This window comes from Nelumbo nucifera, chromosome 1 (genome assembly GCF_055504915.1).
Source record: "Nelumbo nucifera cultivar China Antique chromosome 1, China Antique-T2T, whole genome shotgun sequence".
Classification (NCBI taxonomy): domain Eukaryota; kingdom Viridiplantae; phylum Streptophyta; class Magnoliopsida; order Proteales; family Nelumbonaceae; genus Nelumbo; species Nelumbo nucifera.
Genome location: NC_142649.1, coordinates 121,736,413 through 121,747,257, shown reverse-complemented (window position 1 = coordinate 121,747,257; position 10,845 = coordinate 121,736,413). Strand labels below are relative to the sequence as shown.

At 39.9% G+C, this 10,845-nt stretch overlaps 1 protein-coding gene across 1 annotated transcript; it reads right to left on the bottom strand.

Moving 5' to 3' along the window:
- Positions 1-843: 843 nt before the first annotated feature.
- Positions 844-2,676, bottom strand: LOC104611667 ((S)-8-oxocitronellyl enol synthase ISY1-like). The gene is made up of 2 exons (XM_010278835.3): positions 2,404-2,676; positions 844-2,258 (listed from the first exon to the last, which is right to left on the bottom strand). The coding sequence occupies exons 1-2, from the start codon at positions 2,440-2,442 to the stop codon at positions 1,125-1,127; spliced, it is 1,173 nt and encodes a 390-aa protein (XP_010277137.1). The 5' UTR covers positions 2,443-2,676; the 3' UTR covers positions 844-1,124.
- Positions 2,677-10,845: the final 8,169 nt, after the last annotated feature.

The window sequence follows — 10,845 nt, the reverse complement described above, 5'->3', positions numbered from 1 at the left end:
TATTCATTAAAAAAAAGGTATTAATGAGAAAAAACAAAAAGAAAGGAAGATTATTTAGTGAGAAATGTTTTTCCTATTTATGGTAAATCTATGATGCAGAAAAGGTTTGAATTTTTTATGATGGAAGAGCTTTGACCAATCCTTACTGCCTCCTCACTTCAGGGTGTTTTAACTAATGCATATGATTTTATTTCTGAAAAAAAAAACTGCTAAATCGGCAAAATCTTATTTTTTCTCTAATGTGGCCATTGTATTTTTGTTTTCACAAGCAAAATCATACGCATTGGCCAACATCCTCTTAGTGCATGCCAGAAACAATACCGTCCCACCAACAGCAGCAGAAACTATTTTCTATTTAGACTTTATTGGTATAACCCTGATGAAGATTTTATTGAAAAGAACACAAAGGATATTTCAGAAGAGTTGATTCATCCATATAATTTGCTCTCTTTTTTGTCAGAAATGGTGTATTTAAAAGGGAAAGAGAAGCTCAACGCAAAAATCAATTGAGAAAACAGTGAGTATATGGAAAATCAGGAAGCAGAGCATAGAATTGGTCACTTTGTAAAGATACACTCCAACATATATCAGACAACACTCATACAACAAATAACATCACTATAGAGTATAGGAGAATTGGCCGTGTCCATCCATAGTCTAACCCTGATGAAGATTGAAGCCACCAGCAGAGAGCAGAGTCCTACTAGTCCTTCACAAACAAACCATTGTCCAATTCAGAGTTGAGAGTAGTACCTTTTTGGCAGAACAGAGTTGAGAGTAGTTGCATCTACAAACACTTATTCTGTATAATTTGTTCATTTATGTTGCAATGACTTCCACAAATTCAACTGGAAATACTTCCTTTTGCTTTATTCATGTGTGAATAGTGAACTCAGAGCTCAGTATTTAACAATAGCTTCATCGTCATTAGAAACAACAACAACAACAACAACAACAACAAAGCCCCACCTGTGTTTATCAACTGGAAACAAGAAGACTAAAAATCCTCTTCATCCTTAACGAGTTATTTCCTTCTCATTGTTCCTTGATAAATAAAAAACCAAACAATCGGCAAGGGAGAAATAAAGGACAGGGAAACAGAGAGAGAAAGAAAGGGGGGAAAATCAAGGCACGATCTTGAAAGCTTTCATCTTGTCAATCCAGGAAATGAAGGCATTGGTGGAATTCCTGAACCCCAAGAAGCCATGCTCTTTGCTCTTGTTCATGTTGTCCAAATAAGTGTCCTTGGCCCCAAGGACGATGTCCACAAACCACCAAAACCCGATCTCCTCCAGCTTGGACGGGACCAAGCCGTTATCATTCACGATCTCGTCCCACACCGCACCTTTATCCTTCATCATCTCCTCCAGGCTCAATCCCCTCTCCTCCTCGAATTCGGCGCATTCCACCCCAAATTGCTCCCCCAACACCTTCCACAGATGCTTCCACTTGAACACATCCCCGTTGCTACAATTGAAGGCCTCGTTCTTGGCATGAGGGTCCACCGACGCCCATATCTGATGCTCCGCGATCATATCAGCATCTGATGCATTCGAGTAGCCTTCCCAGACCTCTCTACTCCCCGGAAACCTGAGCAGTTTCCCCTCGTGCTTGCAGATAGTCGCGTACACGCAGAGCGTCCCCACTATGTTCATCTGGCTGTAAGGGGAGAACCCAAAGATCGTCCCTGGCCGGTGGATGGACCACGTCAGGTCTTCCTTCTTCTCCACCTCTTCGAAGAGGATGTCCTCGAGGGTGTAGTAGAAATTGGGGGCGTCTAATCGGGGGAGATCCTCGTGGTATGGGGGATCGTAGGTTTGAATCTTACCCAAGGACTCGAAGGAGCCGATGTAGTGCTTGCGGCCAGTCTGGAGGCAGATGTGCTGGAGATTTGGAGCGTTCGGGATGACAGCCCTAAGGACGTTGCGTAACATGGCGCCGTTGATTTCACAGTTAGCGGACTCGCTCTGTCGATTGGTCCAGGTTACGTAGAACAGATGGGTGACGTCGGTGAGAGGGGAGAGCTTGGCTAGGGTTTCGTCGGGGTCGGAGACGTCGCATTGGATGTACTCGATGGGGTAATCGACATGCCAGGAGGGGCGGGGCCGCCGGGCAACGCCGTAGACTTTCCATGGGCCGCCGGGTGTGTCGTTCAGCGGTAGTATTTCAGCCAAGCTGTTACCGACGATGCCAGTTACTCCAATCACCAGTCCGACGCTCTGGTGCTTGGGAGGTCCAACATCTTCGTCGGGTTTCTTCTGTTATATTAAATGGAAAGGAATCAATCAATAAAAGATGGTAGATTGGTAGAGAATAGAGATGCTGTAAAAATGTATACACCATCAAAGAACAAATGGGAAAGCTGGAAAAAGAAAAGAAAACAAAAACAACAAAAGTATTTGCCTTTGCAGCGCCAATTGCTCCTGCCCACCACCAACTCATATTCACTCACTGATTCAGATTATGCAGATTAGCGAGCGAGCGAGCGAGCGATAAAAGATGGAATAGAAGAGAAGCAGATGAGTGGAGCACCGGATTGGACTGGCTGTTGAGGAAGACAGGAAAATGAAGAAGGCGATGAGTGGATCTCGTGCCTTTTTTGTCCTTGCCTCTGTTTTGTACCCTTCTATTCTATAACTAATATAATATCCATCTATCTAATAATAAGTTTGTGAACTATAAGTATACAACACAATGAATAAGTATTAAGTAGTGGTCTAGACAGCATAGGTAAGAATATCCGTCCGTTGGCGTTTGGGGCAGGCGCCAGGCGGAAGAAGAACCACGTGCAGCTTTGGTTTTGGAAACATTCGGGCTGGGGACTAGTGACCAGACCGGACCGGACCGGGTTTTAGTCATTGAATTGAACTTGAACAGTTGAACATTGCTGGAGCGCAAGTGACGGACTGACGGTGAAGCCAGCCACAGCTCCCCCATTGGGTTCACAGTAAACCGGGCTAAACCGGCAAATCCGCTCCCTTCCAAGTTCCACCCTGTTTAGTCAACCTCCTAATATCTAAAACAATACATAGTTTAGGATTGGATTTCTTGCAAGCAAGATATATAACATTACCCCTTGAAGCATCTGTGAACGAATCAAATACATTCAAAGAATCCCAGGTTTTCCTCTTACTGTTTCCCACTACTAGTAAAATCACTTTCTTTGGTCTTTCACATGAATAATTGACCCAATTACTCTGTTCCTCTGGCTCAGTTTGGGAAAAATACAAATTAGGGGTGGTAATTTTTGTAACCCAATCCAACCCAACCATTAATTGATGGGTTGGTTTGTATCCATTTAATCTGGGTGATTTGCGGGTTGGATAATCCAATAAAAGAAAATTTGATGGTTTGGGTGGATTGGTTCATAGTTATCCAACGGGTGGCCCATTAGCCTCTTGTTTTAGTTCAACATCGATAAGGAAGATCTTCAAACTTTTAACTTTTGCTGGAGATTAGGTTAAGTGGTCATGAATCTCAATCTCAAATACTCAAAGAAATCAAAGAAGCCAACTATTGTCAGAGAAGACCCGCTTGAAGCTGCAAAAAAAGTATTGTGTCTCGATTAAGCACCGCCACTCTGTTGTCAATTCTAGTAAGCTTCAAAGGTGGAAAGCTAAGCTACCGCCTGTGCAACGCCTGGTTTGATCTCTCAATTCTTTCCGTTTATTTACAGGATTGTGAAACTATTTTGTCCCCCTACTAGCTGGGTCATCAACTGCCAGTCACCCACTCAATAGTTGAACTTGAAACAAAAGATGGACCTCTCTCTCATGCAATCATGGTTTGGCAGTTAAGTAGACAACATGCAATACAAGTACATCAAGACGTTTGATCATCCTAATTTAATTTTCCTTACACCATAAGGGGAAAGAAAGTTGGTAGGTTTTTTTGTTGATCATACTGTACTGATTGTTATACGTTACAGGTAGGTCTATATATTCGAAAATCCACGGCTGGACATCGAATCCAATTATTTCAAATTCGGTTGATGTATTTGTATAATTGGATTGGATCGGATTCGGGTTTTACTTTATTCAAACTAATTAAAATCTAAATTCGATTAAATTATAATATTTATTGATTCTAATATATAAATTTTATATAATTATATTTAAAATTGTAAGAAATATGTTTTTATATATTATATCTCATATGAATTGATAAATTAACGCTATTGTTTAGTTAATTGATAAATTATACATTTTACTGTTTAACTATTGCCTTAAACCATTCCTATTATTTCTAACAATTGACTAGCTCTACCCTATACATTAATGTCCTTAATGTTCCATCAAAATCTGTACACATTTGACAGCACATGACATATAAAACTTTTTTAAAACCCAATAATATTCTTCATCCCTTAGCCCAACCAGAATCACATGCTCGTTCAAAACCCTTCTCTTTTCCCTCTTTCTCCCCTCCCTCTTCTCTACCGTATCAAGGTGCCAAATATAAATATGAATCTATCACCGCCTCCATCTTCTACATCATCATCTTCTTCCGAATGGGAAAGAAGTTGCAGTTAAACAGCTCAAAGCTAGTAGTGGGCAGGGGGAGCGTGATTCAGATCATATTTTTCAAGGAGTTCACCCATCTTCTGCCTCCATGCCTACGGTCTTGCTCCCATTCCCAGTGCCCTAAAACACTGGATTATGTTCTCAGAGGGGCCTCAACAACGTTAGGTAACTCTAGAACCAGTAGCCTCAACGAAGTGGGTTCAAGCTCCAAGGATTTTCAACAAGATAAAAAAGACAAGTGTTGGCTTCAGCTGCGAATTGATGATTATGTGATGGGATGAATCGATTTTTAACCATTTTCTCCTACACAGATGAAATGGTCACTGAACGCAGAGTGAGAAAATAATACCTCAGGATGCTTTTACACAAGAGAACTATACCTCTACTTAATTAATCCAAAGACCTATGTCCTTTTCTTCTCTTTTCTTCTGCGGAACCCTAAAATGCTCAACAGATTAAACTTCTAACTCCAATTGATTCTGTAGCACTGTGCCTCATAAAGTTGAATAGGTTAACAGAAATGAAAATTGTTAGAAAAGATAGGCACATAATAGCAAGGTAGTTGTAACAGAAAAAGATCCAAACATGTGGCCATCTTGTTAGGCCCACTTGTCCACTTGATTGAAGTTGGTTAGGACTTGTATATATATGTATCAACTAATAAAATATTTGCAAGTGCATTCTTCTCTCATCCGATACCATTTACATGATATTAGAGCCAACCAGTTCTGATCTACAGATTTCTCTCCTTTTGTTGATCCTACTCTGCATCAACACTCTGTTAATGGCGATGATAGAGGCAAAATCAAGCTCGCTGCGCATAAACAACTCTGTTGACATTAGGTTAGATTCGCTGAGCTCACCATATTATCTTCATCCTTCCAACAATCCAAAACTGATTCTTGTGTTAAATCCACTCATCGGTGATAACTTCCATACCTCGAGGCGTGCGATGAAGATTGCACTTCTTGCAAAGAATAAGTATAAGTTTGTTGATGGTTCTTTACCGCAACAGTCGTTTTCTTCGCCGGAAGAGGAGATTTAGAGCAAATGTAACTCCATGGTCGCCTCTTGGATTCTCAATTCATTGACAAAAGAGATCCATCACAATGTCACCTTCATTGAATCTACGGCAGAAATATGGCGTGCACTTGAAGAACGATTTGGTCAAGGCAACATTCCATGTATCTATCAGCTTGAACAGGATCTCGCCTTACTTTGACAAGGAGATCTCTCTTTTGCTGCTTATTTTACTCGTCTAAAAATTCTATGGGATGAGCTCGGCATTCTCACAAATCTACCTGAATGTACCTATGTTGCGATGAAATCCGTCCTTGTTGATCAAGAACAGAGAAATATCCATCAATTTCTTATGGGACTCCGAGATCCTTTCAACATGCTCCATTCACAAATTCTTGGATCTTATCCTATGCCACCTTTGAATCGAGTTTATGCATTGGTTATACAAGAGGAACGCCATCAATTAACTATCTCCTTGCGGAGTCCATTCAATCTTGATGCCATGGCTCTCCACATTGCCTCCAAACTACTTGGTCATCCATCTGGTCAGAATAGACCCTACTGTGATCATTGTAAGCATCCAGGCCACATAAGAGATAAGTGTTATGAGCTCGTTGGGTATCCTCCTGGCTGGACCCGCCGAACTACTGGTTCTAACAAAAATACACGTCCTCCAACTGGATCTGATAAACCCAATCAAGATTTCCTTGTTATTGGACCTTCACTCCAGCAGTATAACCAACTAATTTCTCTTCTCAACAAAGACTCAACAAAGACTTCAACTAATCTCTCCGATAAGACCATCCCTCTTGAATGGATTCTTGATAGTGGTGCATCCGACCACATTATATCAGATACATCTCTATTTCTTACCATTCTCCAATGCCTAATCCAAAATTGGTACATCTACCCAATGGTGCTACTGTTTCTATCTCACACCATGGCATAGTCTCTTTGACTTGTTTCTCTAGGCACCTTAGCCATGCCTCTAGATCTTGCTTATCCTTATTCCTTGTGATTGCTCTCTCTCCACCTGATGTATGTTGCAATGCCTATCAACGTGCAAATAAGGTTCAAAGTATCGACACGTATCAGCTCGTATTGACTGATACGTATCATTCTGGGACCCCTCCGATACGCCCCTATAGTGGGTGTATTGGAGGTTTGACCGGTTCAGGGGGTAGAAGAGCCCTAAACCAGCCCCCCTGAACCGATTGCGAAAAAAATAAAAAAAAAAAGCAATAAAAATGAGTATCGATTCACCCGATACGCCCCTACTGGCATATCGGGCGTATCGATATTTTGAACTTTGCGTGCCAAGCAGACATAGTCTCGATTTCCAATCAGCCATGTTAGTAACACTTCTCCATTTCAATTGTTACATTGTGATATATGGGGCGGTTACAAAACCCCTTCTCATACCAATGCACATTTCTTTCTTATTGTAGTAGATGATTTTACTAGGTATACATGGACATTTCTCATGAAACAGAAGTTTGAGGTTTTCCACTTTCTCACAAATTTTTGTATAATGGTTGAAACACAATATAAGTGCTCAGTTCAACAGGTTCGATCTGACAATGGTCTTGAATTTTTATATGGGCCCTTACAAAGGTTCTTTCAACAAAAGGGTATTATCCACCAACGGTCGTGTGTAGATACACCACAACAAAATGGCGTTGCCAAGTGCAAGCATCGGCACTTATTGGAGGTTGTACATGCTCTTCGTCTTCAAGCAAATCTCCCAGTTTCATTTTGGGGTGAATGTCTTCTTACAACAACCTATCTTATCAACATTGCACCCACGCCAATGTTGGGTGGCAAGTCCCCATATGAGAAGTTTCATCTTGGCCCACCCAATTATAGCCATCTCCAAGTATTTGGGTGCCTCTGCTATGCACAAATATAGTCAGCTCCCCATGACAAATTTGCATCCCTCTCTAACGATGCGTGTTCATTGGCTATCCATATGGTTAGAAAGGGTATAGGGTGTTCAACTTGGACACCAAACAGATATTCACTTCTCAAGACGTGTCTTTTTATGAAATTAAGTTCTTGTTTGCAATTGTATCAACTACCAGTTCCACTGGTACTGTCATTCCATTAGCCCAACCAGATGATAGGTGTGATCTTGTTCTATGCAATAATGAGCCTCTTAATGGGTCTCATGGTCACAATAATGTTGCCTTTGATGGCAATTATAATCATGAGGTTACAAGACCATAATCAGTCCTGCTGCAAATAGTGGACCAAGCCTTGAACCACCAAATGAGCCTAACTCTATGCATGATACTTTACACCAATCTGAAACTATTATTTCACATCCCACTCGCTCACGCCACCTTCCATCTAATCTACATGATTTTGTATGTGATTTTCCCACCTCTCTCACAAACAACCATGCCTTACTTGCTACCACTCCTCATCATCCCCCTGAACCCACAACTTACTCTCAAGCTACTCAATCTCCTCATTGGCAAACTGCCATGGCCGATGAACTTACAACTCTAAATCATAACAATACTTGGACACTCATGGATTTTTTCCCTAGCCAAAGGGCTATAAGTTGCAAATGGGCCTACAAGCTTAAGTTAAAGGCTGATGGCTCTATAGATCGTTATAAAGCCCAACTTGTAGCAAAGGGTTACAATCAAGTTGAAGGGTTGGATTATCATGACACTTTTGCTCCTGTTGCAAAATCAGTTACCATGTGTTGCCTACTTGCAATAGTTGCTATGAAACATTAGGAGTTACATCAGCTAGTTGTTAACAATGCCTTCTTACATGGTGATCTTCATGAAGAAGCCTACATGAAACCACCCCCATGCCTTCTTGCCAATAATGGTTGTCGTGTTTTCAAGTTAAACAAATCCCTCTATAGTCTCAAACAAGCTTCTCGACAGTGGTTCACCAAATTCATGCAAGCTCTTATTACCATTGGCTTCACACAATCCTCTGCTAACTATTCTTTGTTCACTTCTCAACAGTCCAACTCATATGTTGCTATCCTCGTGTATGTTGATGATTTAATCATCACAGGAGATGATCCTGCCCATATTGCTTCTCTTAAGGACTACATCAATGATTGCTTCAAGACAAGAGACCTTGGGCCCTTACGATACTTCTTGGGGATCTAGGTATGTTGAATTAATGATGGTATTTTTCTGTATCAACACAAATACATCCTCAATATCCTCACTGAATCAGGCATGCTTGAATACAATCCTTGTCCAACCCCTATGAAGCAGCAAAAACATTTCACTAATGCATCCAGCCCACCTATTTCCGATCCTACTCGTTATAGGCGCTTGGTGGGCCGATTGGTCTACCTCACTACTACCAAGCCCAAGTTAAGCTTTGCGGTCTACTCCCTTAGTCAATTCATGCAAGACCCCCATCAAGAAAATCTTGATGCTACTCTTCGAGTGGTATGCTACCTTCAACCTACACCCACACAATGGTTATTTCTCCTAACCAAGAGTGATCTACAACTCCGAGGTTTTCGTGACTCCAATTGGGTCAGTTAACTTCTTACCCGAAGATTAACCACATGCTACACCACCTTCCTAGGTGACTCACCTCTTTCATGGAAAAACAAGAAGCAACATACTATTTCACATTCTTCTACAAAGGAGTATCGCGTTGTGGCAATTCCCACCTCCGAACTTTTATGGCTTAAAAAGCTTCGTGCTGAACTTACGAATACCATTTGTAAACCCATGGAGTTTCATTGTGATAGTAAGGTTTCCATTCACATTGTGACCAACCCTATTTTTCATGAAAGTATAAAACACATAGACATTGACTATCATTTTGTACGTGAGTACATCCAAAAGTAGGCGATCTAAAATGTACACATATCTAGCACCATTCAGCCTGCTGACCTACTTAGAAAGGCTTTCAGTGCAGACCATTTTCAGCAACTACTATTCAAGTTGGGCATTGCTTCTCATGTCCAACTTGAAGGGGGGTGTTAGCCAAGACAAGCACGTAACAGCAATGCAGTTGTAATAGAAAAAGATCCAAACACATGACCATCTTGTTAGGCCCACTTGTCCACTTGATTGAAGTCAATTTAAACTTGTATATATATATATGTATCAACTAATAAAATATTTGCGAGTGCATTCTTCTCCCATCCGATACCATTTACAAAAACCAATATCTACTTGCTATATTTACACATCTTTTTGTAACCGGAAACAAATCGACCAATGATGAACGAAGTTATTTTTGAAGAAAAAAAGAAAAATAAATATGACAATATGTTGGTTTACGGAGTTTAGGATGAGAGCCATTATAGAACTCTGTTTTATTTTGATTTTTTAATAAAAAAGGTCAAAAAAATTTTAACCTTATAAAGATTAATGCGAGAATCTTTTTTGATTTTGTTTCTTTTCTCTTTTCTGATTTTTTTTTTTTTTTGCATGTAGACATTGCAATCTTAAGGGATCATTATGGAAATATGGGAAGTATGGATTTCTCCTATAGTTTGCAGCAGCCAAATGTGCTTCCTCATGGTTAAAGTTCAAGTTCTAGGATGTCATATTACCTTAATCAACACCTTAGGTTTAAGTGTCCAAGTTTTAGTTTTAGGTTTATTGGAAATCCAAGGGTTCTTTCAATAAGATGCACATAAAATAAGATGAAGAGAGCTTGAGAGCAATACCAAAAGCGTTAGAACAAGAGATCTATTGCTGTTTTGATCACCGTACATTTCTGAAATGGAAATGGAAAATAGAGACGGAGACGGAAACGAAGACGGAGATGGAAACTGAAATGGAGATGGAGCAACGATATGATTCCTATCTTCTTGAAAATTTTCATAAGTAGGGTTTTATTTTGAAAATTTGAAGAATAGTTGAGGGAAAATTTGACATTTCTTTTTTTTTCCATTAGCATTTAACGACGATGCCAATTGTAGAAATAGTAGGGATGGTGCAAGACAATAGTTAAACAATAATGATAGAGTTAGTTAATTAGATAAACCATAAGGGTAGTTTAAGAAAATTTCCCTATTATATATAGAAGTTAAAAAGTAATTAACTTTTAAATTTATTTTTTGTATTTTAAAAATTAAAATGGAGTTGGATTAAATTCGAATATGATCCGAGTTTGTTAGGATTCAAATTCAAATCTAAGGTTTTTAATCCAATTGGATTTTGGATCAGATTTGGATTTTGTTGAATCTGATCCGGTTACAACCCTAATTATAGAATTCTCATGGAATCATTGATCATCGTTAAGATTTTTCTTCCGTTTTTAAGCCCCAACTAACTCCAACAAACATAGAAGATGAATA

Excerpts from the sequence above, each read along its gene's own strand:
- LOC104611667 (XM_010278835.3), bottom strand. The coding sequence starts at position 2,442 with ATGAGTTGGTGGTGGGCAGGAGCAATTGGCGCTGCAAAG. Across the intron at positions 2,259-2,403 it reads GAGCAATTGGCGCTGCAAAG|AAGAAACCCGACGAAGATGT; the intron begins GCAAATACTTTT and ends TTAATATAACAG.